This window comes from Megascapheus bottae, chromosome 2 (genome assembly GCF_031878675.1).
Source record: "Megascapheus bottae isolate mThoBot1 chromosome 2, mThoBot2.hap1, whole genome shotgun sequence".
Taxonomy (NCBI): domain Eukaryota; kingdom Metazoa; phylum Chordata; class Mammalia; order Rodentia; family Geomyidae; genus Megascapheus; species Megascapheus bottae.
In genome coordinates this window covers 52,802,350-52,827,265 of record NC_143510.1, presented here as the reverse complement: position 1 = coordinate 52,827,265, position 24,916 = coordinate 52,802,350, and the positions used below count along the sequence as shown (strand labels likewise).

The window sequence follows — 24,916 nt, the reverse complement described above, 5'->3', positions numbered from 1 at the left end:
GCTCCTGTCTCCCTATGGTCACTTCTACTCACCTCTTTCTTTCTTCTCCAAAAATAGCAGAGCTCTGCTTCCCAGCAAATGCTCAACTTTCCTGACAAAGGCAAAGAGAAACCAACAGACATGCAAAACTTTGGGCTTCGAACAGACATGTACACAAAGAAGAACGTACCCTCCAAGGTATGGGGAGGGCAGCGGGTTTGGAGTAGAGAGCCTGTGCTCCTCATGGGTCTGTAAGGCTCCTGTCTTGAAACCTCCTCACTCGCCCTGTTTCCTCTGCAGAGCAAAGCTGCAGCCAGTGCCACTCGAGAATGGACAGAACAGGAGACACTGCTACTCCTGGAGGTAACTGGGCCGAGGCAAGGGGAAGTCTGCTATGAAAACAGAAGTGGCTGGGGCACTAGCCACATTTGTTAAGTGGGGAGAGCTTATAGAGCCTGGCATGTGCAGGGCATAATCTCACCCCAGTCACTCTGCTCCCTGAGGTCTGTGACACCTGTCCCAGGAATAGCTCCAGGTCCAGGATTTAGACCATTTTACTAACTCTATATCTTTCCTTAGTGCTACTCAAAGATTCCTTTGGACCTAACAGAGTACATAAATAATAGGATACAAAAAGTTTCGAGGCCAGCTGTCCTTAGTAGAGTATTAGGCGGAAGGGAAGTTGACTTTCAAGGAAAGTGGCTAAGTAAGCGGAGTTATCTCCACCACTACTACCAGGCCCTGGAAATGTACAAGGATGACTGGAACAAAGTCTCGGAACATGTGGGAAGCCGCACCCAGGACGAATGCATCTTGCATTTTCTTCGCCTTCCCATTGAAGACCCATACCTGGAGGACTCAGAGGCCTCCCTGGGACCCCTGGCCTACCAACCCATCCCCTTCAGTCAGTCGGGCAATCCTGTTATGAGCACTGTTGCCTTTCTGGCATCTGTTGTCGATCCTCGAGTTGCCTCTGCTGCTGCGAAGTCAGCCCTAGGTAATTGGGGGGGTTGGGGGGGTAGCCTTCTTAGTTTTGTTGTTGCTGTCGGTCATGGGGCTTGAACTCTGGGCCTGGGTCTGTCCCTGAGCTCTTCAGCTCAAGGCTAACCTTACCCCTTGAGCCACAGTGCCACCTTCAGTTTTCTGCTGGTTAATTGGAGATAAGAGTCCCACGGTCTTTTGTGCTCAGCCTAGCTTTGAATCACAGTCCTTGGATCTCAGCTTCCTGAGTAGCTAGGGTATAGGCATGAGCCACTGTGCCCAGCTTAGTTTGTTTTTAAAGGGCTGGACTCTCAGACTGTGAAACTCTCTCAAGACTGGCTCCCCTATTGGCCTTGTCTGTTACAGTCTTGGCTCAGGTATCTATCAAGGCTCCATGCTGGTCCTAGAGAAGAAACAGGCTATGAGAAAGATTTCCCCAGGGATGACCAGAACTGCCCACCTGTGCCATCCTATCTTGGTCCCCTTTGGGTCTTACAGAGGAGTTCTCCAAAATGAAGGAAGAGGTACCCACAGCTTTAGTGGAGGCCCATGTTCGGAAAGTAGAAGAAGCAGCCAAGGTGACGGGCAAGGCAGATCCAGCCTTTGGTCTAGAAAGCAGTGGCATTGCAGGAACCACCTCTGATGAGCCTGAGCGCATCGGTAAGGCCTGGCAAGTTCCTAGTTTTCTATCTGTCCTTTTACCAAGAACCAGAGCCTTCTGGTTTTCCTGTGCTGGACACATCACAAGTGAAAAGACCAGTCGGATTTTATTCTCCTCAGGACTTTACCTTAAGGGCTTTGTCTCCTACTAGTCCTTTCAGTGGACTTTGGCTGGTAGAACGGCTGTTGGGAAAGTGTGGCACAGACTGTGTTTCAGGCTCTTTCTTTTTCTTTTCCCATTGGCCCAGAGGAAAGTGGGACTGATGAGGCACGGGCAGAGAACCAGGCTGCAGATGAGAAGAAGGAGCCCAAGGTATAGAAGGAATGGTCTGAGGATGCAAGGGGCTGCCAGGCATGGCTTTGCGGGTAGTGGGGACTCTGGTGGAAGGGGTAGTCTCCTGGAGCCCTGATCATACTGAAGAGGAAGAGTAAAAAAATAAAAGGTACCACTTTGGGCTTTTTGTCACCTCTGTAGCCTGTAATGTCGTCCTTTTCTTTCACTGGGACTTTAGGAACCCCGAGAAGGAGGAGGGACTGTAGAGGAGGAAACGAAGGAGAAAACAAGTGAGGCTCCCAAGAAGGATGAAGAGAAAGGAAAAGAAGGTGACAGCGAGAAGGAGTCAGAAAAGAGTGACGGGGAACCAATCGGTGAGCTCCCCAGAGTCGTGACAGGGACAAGGAAAAAGATGTGAAGATGTCAGGCTAACCCAACTCTTGTCCTGGCTCAGTTGATCCTGAGAAGGAGAAAGAGCCAAAGGAAGGGCAGGAAGAAGTGTTGAAGGAAGTGGAGTCAGAAGGAGAGAGGAAGACAAAGGTGGAGCGGGACATTGGTGAAGGCAACCTCTCCACTGCTGCCGCTGCCGCCCTCGCTGCTGCTGCAGTGAAGGCCAAGGTGAGGCCAGGTCCCAGGTGCCAGGGACTTCTTTAATCTTACTTGCAGAGGTGGATGAATCTTTTTTACTATCAAAGACCATTGTTATATTTATTACATTATTTACAGATTATACAAAGTTACCATTTCAGGCATATGGCTGCAGACAGGTGAGGAAGACTGTTTGTCTTTCCTGTCAATGTGCCAATTGATTGTGTGGACTTTACCTGGCATTCCAGCTGGATGTTCCCTACCCCTGAGTCTTATAGGAACTCTGTTCTTGTTCATCCCTTTAATGATGCTGGCCTTGGACTGGGAATGTGGCTCAGTGGTTGAGTGCCTGAATGCATGAAGGCCTGGGTTCAATTCCTCTGAACCACATTTGCAGAAAAAGCTCTAAGTTGGCTCATGCCTGTAATGCTACTCAGGAGGTTAAGATCTGAGGATCAAGGTTCAAAGCCAGCCGGGGCACAAAAGGACCTGAGATTCTTATCTCCAATTAACCTCTAGAAAATGAGAAGTGGCTGGCTTGGCTCAAGGGTAGGGTGGTAGCCTTGGGCTGAAGAGCTCATGGACATGCCCAGGCCCAGGGATAGGGTGGTAGCCTTGAGCTGAAGAGCTCAGGAACAGCGCCTAGGCCAAGTTCAAGCCCCATGACCCACAAATAAGATAGAAAAGAGAGAGAGGGGGAGGGAGAGAAGAGGAGAAAAAAGAGAAAAAGAAAAGCTTTAAGTGATAATGTGGCTCAAGTGGTAGAGCGCTAACCTTGAGAAAGTTCAGACAGGGCTAAGACCCTGAATTCAAGCCCTAGGACAAAAAAAATAATACTAATAATGATTGAAAATAAGAGTCTCACAGACTTTCCTATGTGGGCTGGCTTTGAACCACGTAGATCTCAGCCTCCTGAGTAGCTAGGATTACAGGCGTGAGCCACCAGCCTCAGCTCCTGTTTAATTTTTGAAGTAGTATTAGAACTTTAACTTAAGGCCTCACGCTCATGTATTCACTTGTTTTTTTTTCACTCATAGCTGGTGCTTTACCATTTCAGCCGCAGCTTCTACTTCAAGCTGTTTGCTGGTTATTTGGAGATAAAAATCTCACAGATTTGTCTGCTTAAGCTGGCTTTGAACCACAATCCTAAAAATCCCTTCTGGAATAACTAGAATTGTGCACATGAACCACTAGCATTTGTCTCTCTTTCCTTTTTTTGTGCTGTTTCTGGAGCTTGAATTCAGGCCTAGGTGCTGACCTTGAGGTTTTGTTTTTGTTTTTTTTTCTCAAGACTACCACTCCAGGGGCTGGGAGTTTGGCCTAGTGGTAAGAGTGCTTGCCTAGCATGCACGAAGACCAGGGTTCAATTCCTCAGCACTCCACATACATAGAAAAAGCCAGAAGTGGTGCTGTGGCTCAAGTGGTAGAGTGCTAGCCTTGAGAAAGCCCAAGGACAGTGCTCAGGCCCTGAGCTCAAGCCACAGGACTGGCAAAAAAAAAAAAAAAAAAAAAGACTACCACTCCACCATGTGAGCCACAATTTTACGACCTTTTTCTTTTTTCTTCCTTGGTTTTGAAATTCACTAGAGTATCATGGACTTTCTTCTCCGGCTGGCTTTGAACTGAAATCCTCAGATTTCAGCCCCCTGAGTAGTTAGGATTACAGGAATGATCCACCAAGTAAAAGTACCAGGCTTCCTTTCCTTTTTTTTTTGGCCGATCATGGGACTTGAACTTTGGACCTAGGCACTATCTGTGACCTCTTCAGCTCAAGGCTAACACTCTACCACTTTGAGCCATAGTACCACTTCCAGTTTTCTGGTGGTTAATTAGAGTTAAAAGTCTCGAGGACTTTTGTTCCTAGGCTGGCTTTGAACCAAGATCCTCAGATCCTCCTGAGTAGCTAGGATTACAGGCATCAGCCACCAGCATCCAGCTTCCCCTTGATTCTTATTCAACTGGAGAATTATCTTTTCCTTATGTATTTTTATCCCTCTGCTGGTACTATGGCTTGAACTTAGGGCCTGGTGCTGTCCCTTAGCTTTTCACACAAGGCTAGCACCCTACCACTTGAGCAAGAGCTCCACTTTCAGCTTTTTGGTGGTTAATTGGAGATAAAAGTCTCACAGATTTTCTTGCCCCAGCTGGCATCCAACTATAATCTTTAAATCTCAACCCCTTGAGTCGCTAAGATTATAGGTATAAGCCTGACTCCCTATAATTAATTGACTTGGTTTTTTTCCCTTATGACTTTTTCTTCATGATATTTATTTTATAATTTTTGAAATTAGCATACATTAGTTATACCAGAAACTAGGGTTCATTGTGACATTTCTATATGCATACAATGTATATATATATAGAGAGAGAGAGATCATATTCTCTATTCCCTCCTTTTCCCTTATAATTATTCTTTTTTCTTTTCTTTTTTTTTTTTTCCAATCTTAGGGCTTGAACTCAGGGCCTGAGCACTGTCCTTGGGCTTTCTCAAGGCTAGAGCTCTACCACTTGAGCCATAGTACCATATCTGGCTTTTTCTATATATGTGATACCAAGGAATCGAACCTGGGTGTTCATGCATGCTAGGCAAGCAATCTACCACTAGGCCAAACTCCCGGCCCATTCCCTTATAATTTCAACAGGTTTCATTGTATTTTTTATATATCCACATTGTTTTGTTTTGGTTTGTTTTGAATCATCTCTGTACTTGTGACCACAGCAATTTGGATCTTAAAGCTGTCAGCATCCACCGATCTTGTCTCCCCTGAAATGGGGACCCAACCGTTGGGGCTTCCTACTGATATGCTGTGCCTCCTTTCCTAGCACTTGGCTGCTGTTGAGGAGAGGAAAATCAAATCTTTGGTGGCCCTGTTGGTGGAGACCCAGATGAAAAAGTTGGAGATCAAATTGCGACATTTTGAGGAGCTGGAAACGATCATGGACCGAGAGCGAGAAGCAGTGAGTAGTCTCTTGAGGAGTTAGAAGGAGCCTGAAACTCTGCCTGGAGACGGGGAATGGAGATGGGGGAGGAGGGGGAAGACAGAGAGAGAGAGAGACAGAGAGTTAATGCAAGATACAAGTGCAGCAGCACAGAAAAACCTGAAATTGACACACTTGGTATGAGCCATTGGTTCCCATCATTTTTTTCCCCCCAAGTTTCTTATCTCAAATTAATCATCAGAAAACTGGAAGTGGTGCTGTGGCTCAAAGTGGTAGAGGGCTATCCTTGAGCTGAAGAGGTCAGGGACAGCACCCAGGCCCAGATTAAAGCCCCCTGACTGACACTGAAGAGAGAGAGAGGGGGGGCGGGGGAGAGACCTAACCATATATTTAAAATTTAATTGGAAACATCACATATACATTTTATAATTTGATGACATCAAAAAGGGTTAACAGGGGCTGCAGATGTGGCTTAGTGGTAGAGTGCTTGCCTAGCATGCATGAAGCTCTGGGTTTGATTTCTTAGTACCACTTAAACAGAAAAAAAGCCAGAAGTGGCACTGTGGCTCAAGTAGTAGAGTTGTAGCCTTGAACACAGAGAGGCTTAGGGACAGAGGTCCAGGTCCTGAGTTCAAGGCCCAGAACCGGCCAGAAAAAAAGGAGATACAGCCAAAAGCAAGGCTAGGGAACTTTGCCTAGGGATATTCTGAAAATCCCTAACATACTTCATTGGGCACTGGCAGCTTGAGTATCAGAGGCAGCAGCTCCTGGCCGACAGACAAGCCTTTCACATGGAGCAGCTGAAATACGCTGAGATGAGGGCCCGGCAGCAGCACTTCCAACAGATGCATCAGCAGCAGCAGCAGCCACCGCCAAACCTGCCTCCAGGCTCCCAGGCCATACCCCCAACAGGGGCTGCCGGGCCACCCTCAGTGCATGGTCTGGCTGTGGCCCCGGCCACTATAGCCCCGGCCCCTGCTGGCAGTGGGGCCCCTCCTGGAAGCTTGGGCCCTTCTGAGCAGATGGGGCAGACAGGGTCAACTACAGGGCCACAGCAGCCACAACCAGCTGGAGGCCCCCAGCCTGGGGCAGTGCCACCAGGGGTACCCCCCCCTGGACCCCATGGTAAGTATGGGTTCTAGAACTCTTGTTGGCTACAGGGATCTGGGCGAATGTCTCAGTTCCCCTAGAAGGGGACGCACAGTGTCTACAGATGGACCCTCTTCTGTTATGCACCCCCCTCCCCCCCCCCCCCCCCCCCCGCACTCCACTTGCTCTAGAATTGGAAAGGGGAGGTACTGAGAGGCTGGATTATCCTTGCCCTGAAAGTGAGATTACCGGTAACCTTGCTCCTCTTCGTTCCTAGGCCCCTCACCGTTCCCCAACCAACAAACTCCTCCCTCAATGATGCCAGGGGCAGTGCCAGGCAGCGGGCACCCAGGCGTGGCGGGTAATGCTCCTTTGGGTTTGCCTTTTGGCATGCCGCCTCCTCCTCCTCCTGCTCCATCCGTCATCCCATTTGGTAGTCTAGCTGACTCCATCAGTATTAACCTTCCCCCACCTCCTAACCTGCATGGGCATCACCACCATCTCCCGTTTGCCCCGGGCACTCTCCCCCCACCTAACCTGCCTGTGTCCATGGCGAACCCTCTACATCCTAACCTGCCGGCGACCGCCGCCATGCCATCTTCCTTGCCTCTTGGGCCGGGGCTCGGATCCGCCGCAGCCCAGAGCCCTGCCATTGTGGCAGCTGTTCAGGGCAACCTCCTGCCCAGTGCCAGCCCACTGCCAGGTGAGAAGGGGCCACAAGGGGAGAAGGGAGAGGGAGGGTCTACATGGAGGGAGGAAAGGTGGGAGGGAGGGCAGGTGGGGGCCAGCTACTAGAATCTCCGTATTCCTTTCTGAACACTCGGGTAAACTGAGAGTGCAGGAGGAGTGGCCTCTGGCTGTCCTCCATTCCCCAGCCTGGCAGCTGCCCCTCTGGGATGATGTTGGGGCCTTTCACTGGTGGGTCATGGAAGAATCCTGTGACAGAGCTTCTCCATTGTAAACTTGAAAAACAGCTACCTGTCTGCATGACTGACATTCCTTTGCTTGTTCACATCACATTCAAATGCCCCAGTTAAGAGTTCCCTTGAGGGTCAGACAGCCATTTGGGGGTACTGTGTGACGTGAAAGGAGGGTATTAGAAAAAGGCAGTTGCCCATTGTGGGTACCTCATTCATCTACCTACCCACTGCATGTCATGCTCAGTTCCGTTTGTGTATGAAGCCTGGGTCTGGCTCTCTCCCTCTGCCTTGCACCAGCTGATTTTCCTTCTTTTTCTCCACAGACCCAGGCACCCCTCTGCCTCCAGACCCCACAGCCCCGAGCCCAGGCACAGTCACCCCTGTGCCACCTCCACAGTGAGGAGCCAGCCAGCCATCTGTTCCCCCTCACCTTCCCTGTGGAGATCACAGATGCAGGAACAGCCCTCCCCCACCAATGGAACCCTCCCCCAGCCTGGAGAGTTCATCACTACGTAAGGAAAGCTCCTCCTGCCCCTCTACAGCCCCCAGCATGCCCTGCAGGGCATGTGTTTTTATAGTGGATGATTCAAGGACTTCTGTTTAAAAGATGTTTCTATTGTCTGGGAGCAAGGATAGGACAGGAATGCTGCCCTCAAAGGAAGGGCCGGGAAAGGTGTTTATACAAAGTTCTACTTAACCACTTCTAAGGGTGCACCCTCTTTAAAACTACTACTTTTTCTATGGATAAAAGAAAATTAAGCCTTTTAAAAGGAAGTAGAGAGAGATTTTAAAAAGCCACATTGGAGATCCCTTCAGTCCACTAAAAATTAACCAAGTTTTACCTTTTTTTTTTTTTTTTTCTTTTGTGAGGAGTGAGGGTGAGTTTTAAGAAAAGGGAATTAAGGTTCCGAGTTGAGCTCCGGGGATGAATGGGTATCCAGCCCCTTGGTGGTCAACTCCCTCCCATTCCACCAGTCATCCACACTAACCTCCTGCTGCTGCTTCCTCATCCTTGCTGTTTTAGGCTACTCAGCTCAGCCAATGATCCCTGTCCCTCTGAATGTCAGTTTTGTGTTTGTTTTTAAAAGTCACCTGCTTAGTTGATGTCAGCGTACGTGTATTTGGTGGGAAATGTATTTTGGGGGATTCATGTGGTAGGTAATAGAGGAAGAAAGGGCAAGGGGACTGTTTTGCCTCCTTTCCCCGGGTTCTATCATGAATGCCTAAAGGGCATGGAAAAGGGCGCTGTAAGATGTTTTAAAAGTGAAAAACAAAACTGAAGAGCACTTAAACACCTCCTTAATGACTCGGTGGGTCACTCCCCTAACCTCCCCCTCCCCCAAGACCGGCAGAATGTTGAATGTGGAGAGCTGGGAGATCTCCCACCAAGGACACAGGTTTGGGAGCAGTGCAGTTAGGCTCTGCCTCCTAGATTGCAGTGCCTCCCCTTCCAGTTCTCCCCTTCTTACCCCTGACTTGAGGCCAACGCCGCCATGCTAGGCTCTACACCAGTCCAGTGCTTGATTCCCCCACCAGGCCCTTTGTTCCTCGTCACCCCCTTGTTTGTTTCTTTTTCTGAGTCTTGGCACCTTTCTTCTGTTCAGAAGTTTTCTGTAAATTCTCTTTTCTTCCTTTTTTCCTCTTCTTTTTTTTTTTTTTATAAATTAATTTGCTTTCAGTTCCATCTTGTGGATGCCTCTGTGTTCTTACCTGTGGCTGTCAGGCAGGGGTCGGGCTGTATTCTTGGAAGCTCCTGGGTACTCAGTGGAGTTCTACAAGCTATAAGGACCTATAGGGCTGCAGACACTGGCCTCACACCACAGAAGGCCAGAGGCACTGCAGTTGGAGCAGGGGCTCTTACCTGCCCTAAAAATAGCTGCTTAGCAGATGGAAAGACATCTTCCATGGAGATTTTGTGTCTTTATCCTTTCAGAAGTAGTGGCTTCATTCCTTCCCTAATAAGGGAAGAGGCAGGTCTTCACCTACTTCAGTTGTTATTGGCCCACAGGCCTGTTGTTGTGACAGGCACTGGCACTGCTAATATGGCCTGGCTTTAGCTCCAGTAAACACTCAGGCCTCTCTACAAAAGGCCTTCCATGCTTGGGAAGATGGGGGGCTGGGTTCTTAGGATCCCTAGGTCTAGGTAATGAGGATAATACAGAATAGAACAAAAGAATGTTGCCCCCATCTCCCCCAAAACATGACCAGCTTTAGTTTATTGCTTTTGTGATCCCATAAAATAGCCTTTGTAGCAAGGATTAATGGGGCCAGCATTTCTTAAACTGAGGCACTGACCTTGGGCTCTGGTATCTAAGGGCAAAAATCACCACCATCTCACTCCCCACTTCTCCCCGACCCTGCCCAGGAAGGAAAGCAGAACCAGAATGGGGGCAAAGAGAGCTCATTTATTTGGTGAGGTGAATGCTGATGGCAAACATCTGAGAGACCAGATGGGAAAGGTATGCTGTGACAAGGGAGCCTAGGAAGCTTCAAGGGCCACATAAAAATCTCCGCGGGGCAAGGCACAGGCTTGGGAGCACTGGGAAGGTCCTCAGCCATTCAGCACCATCCGGACGAGCTCTGTGGAGAGGAGAAGTGAAGTGAGGCGGAGAGGGAGGAAGAGGGAGGGTATGCCAGAGGTCAAGAGACTGACTCCAAGACTGCAAGGTAGCTTGAGGGAACAAGCCCACAGCAGCCAACCTGAGGGTTGGTTTGCAGAGAAGCTACCTTGAGTCAGACCAGTTTTCTCAGCCTCTGACTCCCCTCCCACCAGCTGTTAGCTCCCTGCCCACCCTGAGCAGCAAGAGTAGAGCAGAGGCAGTAAAGTTCTCAACTACACCTACAGCTACTGTCAGCCACTGGCGGGAGGAGGAGAGGACAGTTTTGGGTTAGAGTACCTCCAAGCTGCCCAGCAGAGAGAGGAGGGAAGGACTGTTGAGCTATAGCAGCAGAATGGGACAGGCAGCCCACCTCTCTATGCCAACTCTCCATGCTTCAGGGCCAAAGAATCCCCTAAAGCAAGACTGCTCTGTAAGCTGGTGAGGTCCCAGACACCAGCACCCAAGGCCCAGTAAGCAGACTTCAAGAGTCTAGGAGAGAAGTCAGAGGTACTGTACTCCCAAGCTGCCTTCCTCTTGGAGGGATCCCTCCCCTCCTGCCAGCCCCATGCAGAAACATGCTAGAAACAAGTCATGGTAGTAGGGTAAGGGCTGGGACAAGAGAGCACAGGTTGGGAAGATAAAGAAACATGGGGAGATCAACTAGAGAAGGAGAGGCTGGTAAGAGCCGTACCCGCCCCACGGGCCGTCACCCTGACAGGATATGCCTCACAAACGCTGCAGGAAGGAAGAGACATTAATGGTGAAGACAAGACACAGACATGGGGGTGGAGGGTTCAGGTGATAGGAGAACAGACATTCCATTTTCTCCTCATTCCTTCTCCACCCTGCGTACCCACACCCCACAGCCTCCCACTCCTGGGCTGGGCCTGTCCCTTGCCTCCCTTTGGATCCAACTCCAGGGATAAGGAAAGACTCAGATACAGTCCTGCTATATGGCCATTTCCTCTGCAAGAGCCCCAGTTTGTCTGCCCCTCACCTTCATAGTTAATACAGCCATTGCTGTCCTCATGCCCTGCGACCAGCATCTCCACTTCTTCCTCAGTCATCTTCTCACCTGCAGAGGAGGGCATCAGTGGATCCCGCCTGTAATCCAAGCAACTCAGGAGGCTGAGATCTATGGATCTGGGTTGAAGCCAGCCCAAGCAAGAGTCTGTGAGATGCCTATCTCCAGTTAACCACCAGAAAATCAGAAGCGGTGCTGTGGCTCAGAGTGATAGAGTACTAGCCTTGAGCAAAAAAGCTCAGGGACAGTGCCCAGGCCCTGAGTTAAAGTTTCACAACTAACAACAAAAGTCATTTTTGGAGCTGGGCACCTGTAATCCCAGATACTCAGGAGGCTGAGATCTGAGGATAGCAATTCAAAAACAGCCGAGGCATAACTAATTGGAGACTCATTTCCAATTAATCACCACAAAACTGGAAGTGGTGCTGTGGCTCAAGTGGTAAGAGCGCTCGCCTTGAGCTGAAGAGCTCAAGGACAGCACCCGGGCCCAGAGTTCAAGCCCCACAACCGACAAAAAAAAAAAAACAGTTTGGGAACGGGATAACAGGTGAGCTGTATCAAGGTGGTACCTCAGTTCTTACCCAGTGTGACGAGCACATGACGAATTTCAGCACCCATGACAGTGCCATTCCCTTCCTTGTCAAACACCCGAAGGCCCTCTACATAGTCCTCATAGGTTCCCTGGTCCTTGTTCTTGGCCACAGTTTGCAGCATGGGCAGGAAGTGTTCAAAGTCCAGCACCTTTACATTCATCTCTGCCACATAACAAGAGGGGGAGAGTAAGCCAGTCGTTGGTGACACCTGTAGTCCTAGCTACTTAGGAGACCGAAAGCTGAAGATCGTGGTTCAAAGTTAGCTTAGCCAGAAAATTACACCAGATATCTCCAATTAACCAGTTAAAAGACTGGAAGTGGAGGTGTGGCTCAAGTGGTAGAGCACCAATTTTGAATCAAAAAGCCAATAAAAACGCGAGGCCCTAACTAAGTTCAGCATGTTAGCTAGCATGTGCGCACACAAGTGGGAAAGTGTTAGGCCAGAGAACTCAAGATTCCCGTGTTGGGACCATAGGGATCACAACATGAAGATGATTTCTAAAGAGTAATGTGGAATTTGCTCCAGTTTGAAGCCAAGATAAACATAGCTGAAAAGGCCTGGACTTACTGCCATACTAGGTTGTTTTGTGGGTGCTCACCATCACTCTTGGGGTTCCCCAGGACCTTGAGCACCTCAGCGTTGGTGGGGTTCTGGCCCAGGGCTCTCATCACATCCCCACACTGGCTGTATAAGATCTTGCCATCACCTGTTCGGTCAAACAGCTGGAAAGCCTCCTTGAACTCTGAGGATTCACGTGATCATCAGTAAGGGGGATGTAAGGGTTAGCCCATCCCCTCCCTCAGTGCTGTGCTGCTCCCTTTCAACTGTGGAAACCAGATATCTACCTGGCTGTACACCTGAGAATGCTGAGGGATCTATTTCTCTTTCTCCCAACTGCAATGTTCCACATAAAGATACAGCCTTCCTCCCACCTGACAGCACCGTACTATCCACTCATACACGCGTTCAGCCTGCAGCAGACCTAATACATTAACTACTCAAGATTGGAATTTGCCACCGCCCAGTCTAGGTCCAGTCCTTATAAGGAAATAGGCACAGCGGTCTGGGTCTAGGGTCATCTGAACTTACAACTTCCTACCCTTCCCCTAAGAGGAAAACTAACTCCCTATCCACATCTTCCCTTCCCAAAATTTCAGGTCACTGTCCTTTACAATCTTCTCAGTTCCGGGCTGGGGGAGGGGAACAGTTATCACAGGAAAAGTAAAGAAGCAAAAGCTGGTTAAGGGGACAGAGTAACCCAGATAGGTTGCATCCTCCCCAGATCCCACACACAGCAAGCATTAGGTGGTGACCAAGTAGTTTCACATACCTGCACCACCTAAAACTCACCCAGTGCTTGGGGCTCAGATCTAGAGTGGAAGGGGAAGGAAGAAAGCATGAGAGAAAGAAAATGGAGGATCCAGAAAGTGGAAGAGAGGAGTCCAAGGGGTCTCTACTGGCTGGATGCTGAACAAATGGCAAGTTGGGGTTACAGAGTAGGGCCAAAGAGGGGTGTCCCTCTCGATAGGGGTGACCTCAGCTGGGGTCAGAGGCTGCCTACCTGCGGTCTGGTCTTCGGTGAAGTCACACTGCTCAGAGAAGAAGGAGTAGTCAGCACTTAAACTCCAATCCCTCAAGCTTCTATCCCAGTGCCTCCGACTGAACCAAACTCCAGTTTCAGTGGGGGACTCGCCTTTCCAACCCACCCTCAACCTTCCCAGCCCTCCGCTTCCCTCTGCTCCCTGCCCTTGCTTGCCTTCTTGCCCCCCTGCCCGCGGATCCCCCTCCTAGCCCCAATCCCCGCTTATCTCCTGGATCCCAGGCCCCACCATCTTGGCTGCTCGGCTCGCCGGGACCTTTCCTGCAGTAATGGCTTCAGCTCCCAGCCCAACCCGACTCTGAGCTTGCCCCAATGACGTCACTCTCCGTACATTCAGCCAATGGGAGCCGCGGCCTGGATTTATGCAGATAACTCGCTACATGAAAAGGAGGTGGGCGGGGCCCGCGCGGTGTCCACGCCCACCCCGGTCCCTGCCCGGTCCAGGCCACCGAAAGTCCGCCAGAGACTGGAACGAGGTGTCAGCAATCGGGTCTTCTAAACAGCATAAAACGCAGGTAATAGAGAGAAGAGAGGTCCCTCCCTCCCCCTCCTCGGAAGAAGACAACAGTCTGAGACCAAGGCAGGAACTGCATCTTTATTTTGAAACAATAGGTGGCCGCCTAGTGACAGGAAGGTGCTTCCGCGGGCGGGAGAGGTGGTGCAAAAGTGGGGGCAGCGGGGGGGGGGGGGGGGGGGTTGGGGGGGAAGGGGAAGGAAGGGGAGGGAGAGGGAGGTTCCCCCACAACGGGATCTTTGTGGAAAAAAATAGAAGTTGCCTCGCCCCCCGGCGCTTCAGCAGCAACTGGACAGACAAACTTGCCTCGCAATGAGGCCAAGGGGACTGGAGGGCCTGCCAGGAGAGTTCAGACGCTTAGGATGTGCTTCAGGAAGGCTGCAGACACAGGAGACAAGAGGGCTTCAAGAAGCAGACCCTTAAGTAACCAACCCCCAAACCTGAGGGAATAGAGGGTCACTCCCCTCCCCCCCTTCTGATCCTCTGACACCGACCTCCCCCCCCACGCACACACCTTCATAGTTGATGCAGCCATTGCTGTCTTCATGTCCAGCAAGAACAGTCTCCACCTCCTCCTCGGTCATCTTCTCTCCTGAAACCCAAAAGGCGCTGGTGAGCCGCCTTCCCTCCCTCACCTGGCCCTGCTCTCCCCTGCTCCTTACTTCTCATCTGGCTTGCATTCACAATACCTTGGAACTGGTCAAAATTTTGATGGACAAGGAAACTCAAGCCCTTAGGATTAAAGTCAGAGTACTTACATTGGGACCAAAACAAAAAAAAGACAGACAGCTGGGTGCTGGTGGCTCATGCCTGCAATCCTAGCTACTCAGGAGGCTGAGATCTGAAGATTTCAAAGCCAGCCCCAGCAGAAAAGTCCCTGTGAGACCCTTATCTCCAATTCACCACTCAAAAACTGAAAGTGGGGGCTGGGATGTAGCTCAGTGGCAAAGGGCTTGCCTAGTAAGTGCAACATCCTGTGTTCGATCACCAGTACCAAAAAAGAAAAGACAAAACAAAAACAACCAAAAAACTGGAAGTGGTACTGTGGCTCAAAATGGTAGAGCACTCATCACTGTTTGAAGCCAACCTGGACAGAAAAGTTTCACATAACTTCACTTGACCACAAAAAAGCCAGAAGTGAAGAAGCTGTGGCTCCTGTGATAGAGCTCTTAGCACAAAAAGCTGATGGGCAGTACTCAGTGGAGTTCAAGCCCCAGGGTATTTTCTCTCTCTCTCTCTCTCTCTCTCTCTCTCTCTCTCTCTCTCTCTCTCTCTCTCTCTCTCTCTCTCTCTCACACACACACACACACACACACACACACACGCACACACACACACACACATTGGGTCCCCTATACTGCAATCCATGTCCTTTGTCCTATTGTGGGTACTTAAACCGCTGGGAAGCAAGGCCTTGGATCTGTCCCGTGGCTTTGACCTTCAGGCTTCTGCCCATGACCTACAGGACAGTAATCCCCTCCCTGACTGCTTAACTCGCCAACCTTCTGGTCTACCCCCTCCTTTTCACCCCACAGGAATTCTGGTTACTGTCTCACCCAGAGTGGTGAGGACATGTCTAAGCTCTGCACCCATCACTTTGCCATTCCCTTCCTTGTCAAACACCCGAAGTCCCTCCAAGTAGTCTTCATATGTCCCTTGGTCCCGGTTTTTGGCTACTGCCTGAAGCATGGGCAAGAAAGTTTCAAAGTCCACACGCCGAGACTTCAGCTCTAGAGAGTCGAGAGAGGTAAGAGGTCACTGGGGTATCACAAAGGTAAAGACCCAGCCCATTCCTCCCACAGATTTCTATCCCCTTCAGTATTCAGAATGTCATTTATTTGCCCTGCGTTTCAGTTTTTGAAGACCAGCATCCTTTGACACCTTGCCAGCATTCTACCACTAAAAACCGAAGACTAGAGATGAAGGCGAAGGCCACAGTGCTTACCTTGCATGTACAAAGCCCCAGGGTTTGATCCCTACTACTAAGAAAGTGCCAGGCACATTTACAAAAAAAAAAAAAGCCAACCAGATTATGGCCTTGGCACCGATGGCTCACGCCTGTAATCCTAGCTACTCAGGATGCTGAGATCTGAGCCAGCGCAGGTACAAAAGCTCCAAATAACTACCACAAAACTGGAAGTGGTGGGCTATGGCTCAAGTGGTAGAGTATTAGCCTTGAGCTGAAGAGCTCAGGGACAGCACCCAGGCCCAGATTTCAATCCCCATGACTGACGAAAAAAGAAAGAAAGAAAAAAGAAAATGATCACTGAAAACAAAACCCACATGTTCTAAAGCTCCTCTCACCATCACTCTTGGGGTTCCCCAGGACCTTGAGCACCTCAGCGTTGGTGGGGTTCTGGCCCAGGGCTCTCATCACATCCCCACACTGGCTGTATAGGATCTTGCCATCACCTACTCGGTCAAAGAGCTCAAAGGCCTCCTTGAACTCTGGGAAGAGATATAAGGAGAGGTCAGTATTGACCAGAGGTCTCCATCACCTTCAGACAGAAAGGAGGCTAAGAAATTGTTGGGCGCTAGTGGTTCATGCCTGTAATTCTTAGCTACCTCAGAAGATTGAGGTCTGAAGATTGGGGTTCAAAGCCAACCTTGGGCAGAAAAGTATGTGAGACGCTTATCTTCAATAAACCAGCAAAAAGCTAGAAGTGGAGGTATGGTTCAAGTGGGAGAATGTCAGCCTTGAATGGAAAAAGTCTAGTGAAGAACACAAGGCCTTGAATTTAAGGGTCCCAGTACCGGCAGAGGTGTGTGTGAGGGGGGTATAGCTGAACAGAACAAGGGAGAAAATGAAGGCAAATGTGGAAGGCTTTAAGGTCAGGACTGAAATTAGGGAAATGGAGAGGGGACCTGACCAGAAGCTTGGGACTGGAGGATGATTAGGGAAACAGCTTCTCCTCACCCTCCAGCTGGTCCTTGTTAAACTCGATCTGTGGAAGAAAAAAGCAGGTGAGGACAAATGACAGGGCTTGTTCAATCCCTCCTAAGCCCTCCTCCCAACCAACTGGCAGCCACTCCTGGCAAGACAAGTGGCCCAGAGGGACCAAACCAGGACCTAAGCTACCTCAGTACCATTCCCAGCACTGGACCTTGGGAGAATCCCAAGAGAAGGAATTATAGGGGGGAGCTAATCCCATGCCACCTGTTCTCCCTCCACTACCCTGAGCCCTGCATCCCTCACATAACTGGGGGCTGAACAAAGGCTAAATTTACCTCTGGTCCCCAGCTGTGATTGTCTAACAAGCCTGTCCTCTTCAGCCTCTCCTCTGGGGGATCAGAGCTGCTGCCATTAGAGCTGAACAGCCATTCAGGGCAGGCAACACTTTCTCCCTTCATCTTGAAACCCTCCTCAGAAGCTAGGAGTTTCCATCTCACAATCCCTGCTTCTAGCCAGGGGGTCAGCAAGTGTGGGTGTGTATGTGGTACACACATGTTTTGCAAAAAGCTAGCAATAAAGACAACAGAAGAGTCCTAAACCTGGATGCTTCCCTCGGTGTGTGTGTTAGAGAACTGCAAGAGAGCTCCAATCCAAAACCAGTGCTTATTTATCCCCTCCATTTTACATATTCCCTAATCCTCTTCTCCACATTCTTTCCTCACTTTCCCAGGACTCACCACCACTTTGGAGAGATCAACAGGGGGCTCCTGGGTTTTCACAGATGCCTGGGAGACAGCTGGCTCAGCCTTGGTCTTGGCTGGAGGGGTTCCTGCTGCAGGCTTGGCAGCAGGCTTGGCGATGGAAGGCCCTGCTGGTTTCTTCACGGGAACATCTTTCTTGGGAGGCATGATGTCCGATGACCAAAGGACAGTGTGCCGATGGAGGCACCCATCTCTGTTTAAATAGCCAGGGAGTCTGGGATGTCAAGGGGCGGGGGCGGGGGCAGGGAGCCAGTTGGCAGTGGCAAGGGTGAGATAGAGGAGAGATGGCCATCTGCCTGCCTCCTCTGGCCTCCAAAGGTTCAGGACTTCTGACCCAAGGTTTTCCTTCCTCGACTCCCTAAAAGCTGTTCAAGAACAGTGTTCCCTTTGGGTACAGAAGGAAGAAGCCAGAGACTGCACAGAATGGGGGAATTAACCGACGAGGTTATGATATGATGCTTGCCAGTGACATTAAGAGTGGTGAGGTGAAAGGGAGGGTACCCAATAGCTTAGATTCTAAAAGGCCCAGGCAGAGGTAGGAATGGGGGGAAGGGTCCAGGATTGAGCTAGAAATAGTGAAAGACGGAGGGAGCCAAAAAGCCTCCTCATTCCCTTCAGACCATGGATGAGGCACAGGGGTGGCTGGCCCCATCGCCGTGTGATACCCCCACCCAGGCCAGAAGTGGAGCTGTACACAGTAACAGGAAAGGGACTGTAACATTCCCTTTGTCTCCTGTGGATCGAGTACTGGTTTGGGGGAAAGTATAAACAAGGTCAGGTTTAACATCCACCGCCCACACTTCCAAGGAAGGTATCTTTTCCAGAAGCCCACGGTCATTCTATTTAGATAAAAGAAAGATGTCTGCAGAACCTGCAAGGAGCCCTCCCCCCACACACAACCCGCCACACCTGGTGGAACCTGAGGGCGGGGGCCAGCAGGACAGGCTCTGGGACACAAAGACCCTACATTCTGTAATTCAAAAGGATGCCAGATTTCGAATAGCCTCCCCCTCCTTCCCCTAATCTGGAACAGAATGAATAAATGCCCAAAACTCACCCTGCGGGGTCCGAGTGTGGGGCGGGGGCGGGGCGGGATGCAGTGCCGCTCCAGGCATTGAAGGGTTAACGCTCGAGGCCGCGGAGCACGCCGGGAATTGTAGTCCCCGGCGGCTCGCGGAACTCGTCCTCGGGCGGGGACTCACGCGGGGGCGGGGCGGGGGGGTAGCGGCTTCCGGTCGCCCGCTCCGGGCGGTTAGTGACTCATGTTCTGCCGCGGGCGCGTGCTGTCTCGGAACTGGAAGCCAGCGGGCCGTGAGCTGCCCTCCTGGGGGATCCTAAACCCCTGCGGGGCCCCTCAAGACAGATTCCCTATTATCTAGTTCTGGGGACCCCCAGCTTGGTGCGGCGGGGGTGACGCAGGGCTGAAGCTGCGGCCGAAGTCCGGAGGCCCAAGAGTGGGTGGGAGCGCCTTAGGCTCGGCCCCGGGCCCCAGGTTTTGTTTTTTTTTTTTTGTTTTTTTTTTTTTGTTTTTTTTTTTTGCCAGTCCTGGGCTTGAGCTCAGGGCCTGAGCACTGTCCTTGGACTTTCTCAAGGCTAGAGCTCTACCACTTGAGCCTCAGCACCACTTCCGGCTTTTTTTCTATATATGTGGTACCGAGGAATCGAACCCGGGTCTTCATGCATGCTAGGCAAGCACTTTAACCACTAGGCCAAACTCCTGGCCCCTCCCCAGGTTTTGTAGGCGGGAAACTGAGGTCAGGGAGTTCCCCCCGTGTGGCTCAGAACTAGAACTGCCAGTCCTGGGGCTCGAGCCCGCGGTCTGGGCACTGTCCTTGGGCTTCCTCAAGGCTCGTGCTCTACCACTTGCGCCACAGCGCCACCTCCATCTGTTTCTGTGTACGTGGTACTGAGGAATCAAACCCAAGGCTTCGTGGAATCGAGGCAAGCACTCTACCACTAGGCCAAACTCCCAGCCTGTCCGAGATTTTTAAAATCAATTTGTTTTGCAGTACTGGAGTTTGACTTTAGGACCTTGTGCTACTACTTTGATAGACAGGTACTCTACCACCCAAGCCTTGCCTCCAGACCATCTCCGCATGTGTGAGCAAGCACAAATCGGCACTGGGACTTGAACTCAAGGTTGGCGTTCTACCACTTGGCCTACAGCTCCACTCTGCTTTTTGGTGGCTACTTGGAGATCCAGTGTGTCATGGGCTTTTCCTGCCTGGGCTGCCAGGCACTGAGATCTCTAGTTCTCAACCTCCCCCAGTATTGGCGTGAGCCAAGGGCAGTCAGCTACTGTTTTATTTTTATTTTATTTTGCCAGTTCTGGGGCTTGAACTCAGGGTCTGAGCACTGTCCTTGGGCATTCTACCACTTGAACCACAGCACCGCCTCCGGCTTTTTCTATGTATGTGGCATCGAAGAATGGAACCCTGGTCTTCCTGCATGATAGGCAAGGACTCTACCACTAGGATTTTTCTGTGGTACTGAGGAATCGAACCCAGGGCTTTGTGCCTGCCAGACAAGCACTCTACCACTAGACCATGCTCCAGGCTGTTTTGGTGTTGTGAAATGAGTTGATGTTTGGCCATTCATGCATCCTCCCCAGGATTCATTGATCTACAAATGGGGGCCTGAGACACCAGTGTGTGTCCAGTGTGGAATGGCCCATTCCTCCAGATGCTTGTTAAAGTCTAGGTGTCAAAGGAAAACCATCTGGGCAACCAGCTTTTGCTCTCTGGATCATAAATACCCGGGTGGGGGTGGGGTAATGGGTGTGCCTGGTGTGAAGAGGCTCAGAATAGCCTGCACAGTGGGGAAGGTGAGGCACCTGCCAATTTTATGTGCCCTAAGTGACATTCACTGGCTGGGAAAAGCTGCTCAGAAGAGTTAAAACCATCTGTGCAACAGAAATAACTGGTTGATGCAGTTCACCAGTCCTGGGTCTCAGGGTGCAGAAAATATAAGGTCCATGAAATCATTTGGTCCAGAATATATGCTTTCCCCTTGCTTCCTTGGTTGATAATTTTGTTTGGCCGAGAATGATATAAATGACCATGAGGAGTGCTAGAGCTTAAACCAGCCTGCTTGCATTCCTGCCAGGTTCTGGCTGTAACAGGTTATCAGTCTGGACAGACTTCTGTGGTTTCTGCATATAATCCTAGATGCTAGGAGGCTGAGATTTGAAAACTGAGGTCCTGAGTTCAAGCCCCAATACTGGAGCAACAACAACAAAGAAAGTCTGTCTAGTCCTTAGTTCATATATCTGAATAGCTAGGATCATAGGTGTGAGTCACTGCCTGGCCTGACCTTTGTTTTGTTTTGTTTTGTTTGTCTCTCTAGATCTGGGGCTTGAACTGAGTCACAACACCACTTCCAGCTTTTTTTCTTTTCTTTTCTTTTCTTTTTTTTTTTTTTTTGCCCATCCTGGGCCTTGAACTCAGGGCCTGATCATTGTCTTTGGGCATTCTCAAGAATAGTGCTGTACCATTTGAGCCATGCCACCACTTCCAGCTTTTTCTGTGTATGTGGTACCAAGGAATCGAACCCAGGGCTTCAAGTCTCCGAACTTCTTTGTCCAGGCTGGCTTTCAGCCTTTATTCTTCAGGTACTTACCTCCCTAGGGTAGCTAAGATTGTAGGTGTGAGCTACTCAGCTGTGATACTGTAGCTTGAACTCTGGGTCTCCTACTGTCTCAGCTTGTTTCAGGGATGGCACTCTACCACTTAAACCCAGCTTTCTATCCTAGTTGGTGATTATTCTAGGGATAAGAGTTTCATAGACTTTTCTGTCTTATCTGGCCTTGAACCACAATCTTTAGGATCTCAGCTTCTTGAGTAGCTAGGATTACATGTATGAGCCACCAGCTAGGTTTTTTTTTTTGGTAGTGGTATTGCCTCTGAGCTTTTTCACTCAAGGGTAACACTCTACAGTTTGAGCCACAGCACCACTTCCAGTTTTCTGGTGATTAATTGCCAGAGCTACCTTTGAGCACTCTGCAAATATTTTCACCAGAAAGTAGTAGGCCATAATAAAAACATGGAGGATAATGAGGATTATTTTTTTCTATGTATGTGGTACCGAGGAATCGAACCCAGGTCTTCATGTATGTTAGGCAAGCACTCTACCACTAGGCCAAACTCCTAGGATTTTTTTTTTTTTTTTTTTTTTTTTTGCCAGTCCTGGCTTGAACTCAGGGCCTGAGCTCTGACCTGGGTCTTTCTCAAGGCTAGAGCTCTACCACTTAAGCCACTGTGACACTTCCAACTTTTTTTTTCTTTTTTTTGCCAGTCCTGGGCTTGAGCTCAGGGCCTGAGCACTGTCCTTGGACTTTCTCAAGGCTAGAGCTCTACTACTTGAGCCTCAGCACCACTTCCGGCTTTTTTTGTATGTATGTGGTACCAAGGAATCGAACCCGGGTCTTTGTGCATGCTAGTCAAGCACTTTAACCACTAGGCCAAACTCCCAGCCCCCAACTTTTTTTTTGCCAGTCCTGGGCTTAAGCTCAGGGCCTGAGCACTGTCCTTGGATTTTTCTCAAGGCTAGAACTCTACCACTTGAGCCTCAGCACCACTTCTGGCTTTTTCTAAGTATGTGGTACCAAGGAATCGAACCCGGGTCTTCATGCATGCTAGGCAGCACTCTACCACTAGGCCAAACTCCCGGCCCCACCTCCAATTTTTTCTGTGTATGTGGTACCTAGGAATCGACAGGCTTGCTGTGTTGGATTCAGAATAAAGAGCAGCTCAACCGAGTGCTACAGCTGAACAGTCTTTTAGGAGCCAGGTTTCAGGGAATGCCAGTCAGAGTAAGTCCCTATAAATGCAGTTAAGGAATCATGAGGAGTGGAGTGAGTAGATGAAGTGTTATGTAGAACTGAGATAAAGCGGTCCCAGCTAGGGATGATGATGATCTTGAACTAGAGCTTCTTTATTCAGTTTGTGGGGTGGTAGGTGTTTTAGTTATAAGATCTTGCTGGTCTGAGACTCGTAATCCTTTCTGAGATTATAGGCATGTACCACCATACTCACTTCCTTTTATTAGTGCGTGTGTGTATGTGTGTGTGTGTGTGTGTGTGTGTGCGTGCACGTGCGCACGCTCGCCAATCCTGGATATTTTTTTTTTCAAGCATACTTTTTCCTTCTTCTGGTTATTTTCTTCATTATATATCTGTGGCTCATTCATTTTAGAATTTAGAAGTACTTTTTAAAAGTTTCATTTACTTTTTTGTGTTTATGTGGTATGGAGGATTCTGACCCAGGGCCTCATGCATACTAGGCAAGCACTGTACCACCAATCTACATTCCTTGCCCCAATCCAGGGTCTTGAACTCACAGTTGGGTACTTTTGCTCAAGGCTAGGTGTCTACCATCTGAGCCACAAGTTCACTTGGAGGTAGGAGTCTCGTGGACTTTCCTGTTTAGGCTGCCCTCAAACCCAATCCTCAGATCTCAGCCTAAGTACTACTATTATTAGCATAAGCTACTGGCTATCAGCTCCTTTTCCTTCCTCCCCCTGCCCCTTCTCTCTCTCTTGTTGGGGCTTGAAGTCTGTGTCTGGGTACTGTCCCTGAGCTCTTCAGCTCAGGTCTAGCACTCTATCACTTTGAGTTACAGCACCACTTCCGGTTTTCTGGGTTAATTGGAAATAAGAGTCTCATGGATTTACAAGCCCAGGCTGGCTTTGAACTACGATCCTTAGATCTCAGCCTCCTGAGTAGCTAGGAGCCACCATGCCTGGCTCAGTGTATTTGTTGAGAATGGGGGTTACACTATGTTTTTGCCCAGTCTGGCCAGATAGCAATCCTTCTCACCTCTGCCTCAGAGAGGGATTACAGGCATGTAATCTCCTAATATACCTGGCTAGTTTGTGGGTTTTTAGTTTGTTTGGGGTTACAGGGATTGAACTTTGGAACTCAAACTTGATATCCAAGTATGCTACCACATAAGCCATGTTCCAGCCTGGTTTATGGCTCTTTGGGACAAGCTTGTGTTTCCTGTAGCACATGAATGGGATTCTGGCCCAAACTTATATAAAAGAGGAATGAGTGTGATTCAGTGGTAAATGACTTGTCTAACATTTATGAGGCTTTGGTTGTTCTTGGTTGAGAACCTGGTGGCCTCTGCACCAGGAACCTTGTGTGGTTCTGTAGGAAAGAGGGGAAAGACTGCTGGAAAGACAGCTGTGTTGCCACACCCACTTAACTACAGAACACTTATTACAATCCCAGAAGCCACACACAAGAAGTAACAGTGTGTATCTGTCAGTGTCAAAAGAAAGCTGCTGGGGGCCGGGAGTTTGGCCTGGTGGTAGAGTGCTTGCCTAGCATGCATGAAGACCCAGGTTCCATTCCTCGGTACCCCACATACATAGCAAAAAGCTGGAAGTGGTGCTGAGGCTCAAGTGGTAGAGCTCTAGCCTTGAAAAAGTCCAAGGACAGTGCTCAAGCCCTGAGCTCAAGCCCAGGACTGGCAAAAAAAAAAAAAAAAAGAAAGCTGCTTGGGGGATTGGGGTGGGGGGGGGGTGGAGGAATAGCTCAGGTGTAGATCATTTGACTGGTGGCTCCCACCTGTAATCCTAGCTACTCAAGAGGCTCAGATCTAAGGATCACAACTCAAAGCTAACCCATGCAGGAAAGTCTGTGAGACTCTTATCTCCAGTTGACCACCAAAAAACAGGAAGCGGCATTGTGGCGCTAAGTGGTGGTAGAGTGTTAGCCTGGAATAAAAAGCTCAAAGCACCTGTCTTCAATCCACAACCAAAAAAAAAAAAAGTTTATTTCAAAAACAACAGTTTCAGGGCTGAGAATGTGGTCTAGTGATAAGAGTACTTGCTAGTGTACATGAAGCTATGGATTCGATTCCTCAGTACCTCTAAACAGAAAAGGCCAGAAGTGGCCCTATGGCTCAAGTGGTAAAATGCTAGCCTTGGGTAAAAGAAGCTTAGGGACAGTGTCCAGGCCCTGAATGCAAGCTTCAGATCTGGCCAAAAAAAAAAGTTTCCTTCATTCTTGTGTTGAGTAACTCACGATTATGATTGCAGGTCTTCTAGTTTCCTGGAAATATTACTTGGGAGTGATGAAATAGCTCATGTTTTAAGAACCACACATAGCAAAATCTCCATTTCTAAAACCAGCTAGAACAGCACGCCTTGGGCCACATGCCTAGTATCTAATAATTACACAAGAGACTTTAAAACTTTTGCCCAAGGCTAGCATTTTACCACTTGAGCCATAGGGCCAAACTTTTTTTAAGTTCCTCTGTCCTGTGTCTTTGGAGTCACTTCTCCCTAAGATTCTAGAGTGGCTGGCTGAGGAGGGAACAGCAACAACCAAGACCTCATAGCAAAGACTTAAGATCCTCTTATGATAATGAGAAGATGGAAGAGGAATTAATGGTGAGTAGAGGGACCACTGAGAACAGTGCTGCTGAGTTAGTGGACAGCATGGAATTTCAATTCAATTCTTACCAATAGGATTTAGAGAACTTGTGTAGTTG

At 49.5% G+C, this 24,916-nt stretch overlaps 3 protein-coding genes across 12 annotated transcripts in view; 1 reads left to right on the top strand and 2 right to left on the bottom strand.

Moving 5' to 3' along the window:
• The window catches only part of Smarcc2 (SWI/SNF related BAF chromatin remodeling complex subunit C2), a 31,422-nt gene extending 22,887 nt beyond the window's left edge, over positions 1–8,535 (top strand). For 3 of the 9 annotated variants that reach the window (XM_090327228.1, XM_090327215.1, XM_090327243.1), the window contains 11 exons: positions 58–177; positions 280–342; positions 718–976; positions 1,459–1,620; positions 1,869–1,933; positions 2,133–2,268; positions 2,349–2,512; positions 5,306–5,440; positions 6,166–6,547; positions 6,789–7,214; positions 7,755–8,535. In XM_090327228.1, coding sequence (XP_090183354.1) covers positions 58–177; positions 280–342; positions 718–976; positions 1,459–1,620; positions 1,869–1,933; positions 2,133–2,268; positions 2,349–2,512; positions 5,306–5,440; positions 6,166–6,547; positions 6,789–7,214; positions 7,755–7,831 — 1,989 coding nt within the window. In that variant the 3' untranslated portion in view covers positions 7,832–8,535. The remainder of the gene's footprint in view (positions 1–57; positions 178–279; positions 343–717; positions 977–1,458; positions 1,621–1,868; positions 1,934–2,132; positions 2,269–2,348; positions 2,513–5,305; positions 5,441–6,165; positions 6,548–6,788; positions 7,215–7,754) is intronic. The other 6 variants (XM_090327235.1, XM_090327223.1, XM_090327259.1 and 3 more) reach the window with 3 other exon arrangements.
• A 1,281-nt stretch (positions 8,536–9,816) lies between these two features.
• Positions 9,817–13,238, bottom strand: Myl6 (myosin light chain 6). Of its 2 annotated transcripts, none has more exons than XM_090327274.1 (5): positions 13,211–13,238; positions 12,248–12,391; positions 11,637–11,810; positions 11,029–11,106; positions 9,817–10,011 (listed from the first exon to the last, which is right to left on the bottom strand). In XM_090327274.1, the coding sequence occupies exons 2-5, from the start codon at positions 12,315–12,317 to the stop codon at positions 9,983–9,985; spliced, it is 351 nt and encodes a 116-aa protein (XP_090183400.1). In that variant the 5' UTR covers positions 12,318–12,391; positions 13,211–13,238; the 3' UTR covers positions 9,817–9,982. The 2 variants fall into 2 exon arrangements, with proteins under 2 accessions (XP_090183400.1, XP_090183401.1); XM_090327275.1 differs by lacking the exon at positions 13,211–13,238 and adding an exon at positions 12,495–12,590.
• Positions 13,239–13,829: 591 nt separating this feature from the next.
• Positions 13,830–18,580, bottom strand: Myl6b (myosin light chain 6B). The gene is made up of 7 exons (XM_090327273.1): positions 18,475–18,580; positions 17,394–17,610; positions 16,681–16,708; positions 16,068–16,211; positions 15,320–15,493; positions 14,278–14,355; positions 13,830–14,141 (listed from the first exon to the last, which is right to left on the bottom strand). Exons 2-7 carry the CDS (start codon positions 17,562–17,564, stop codon positions 14,113–14,115), a joined length of 624 nt encoding a protein of 207 aa, XP_090183399.1. The 5' UTR covers positions 17,565–17,610; positions 18,475–18,580; the 3' UTR covers positions 13,830–14,112.
• Positions 18,581–24,916: the final 6,336 nt, after the last annotated feature.

Excerpts from the sequence above, each read along its gene's own strand:
- Myl6 (XM_090327274.1), bottom strand. The coding sequence starts at position 12,317 with ATGAGAGCCCTGGGCCAGAACCCCACCAACGCTGAGGTGCTCAAGGTC. Across the intron at positions 11,107-11,636 it reads TCATGTGCTCGTCACACTGG|GTGAGAAGATGACTGAGGAA; the intron begins GTAAGAACTGAG and ends CCTCCTCTGCAG. Across the intron at positions 10,012-11,028 it reads TGGCTGTATTAACTATGAAG|AGCTCGTCCGGATGGTGCTG; the intron begins GTGAGGGGCAGA and ends TCCTCTCCACAG.
- Myl6b (XM_090327273.1), bottom strand. The coding sequence starts at position 17,564 with ATGCCTCCCAAGAAAGATGTTCCCGTGAAGAAACCAGCAGGGCCTTCC. Across the intron at positions 14,356-15,319 it reads ACATGTCCTCACCACTCTGG|GAGAGAAGATGACCGAGGAG; the intron begins GTGAGACAGTAA and ends TTTGGGTTTCAG. Across the intron at positions 14,142-14,277 it reads TGGCTGCATCAACTATGAAG|CCTTCCTGAAGCACATCCTA; the intron begins GTGTGTGCGTGG and ends CTGTGTCTGCAG.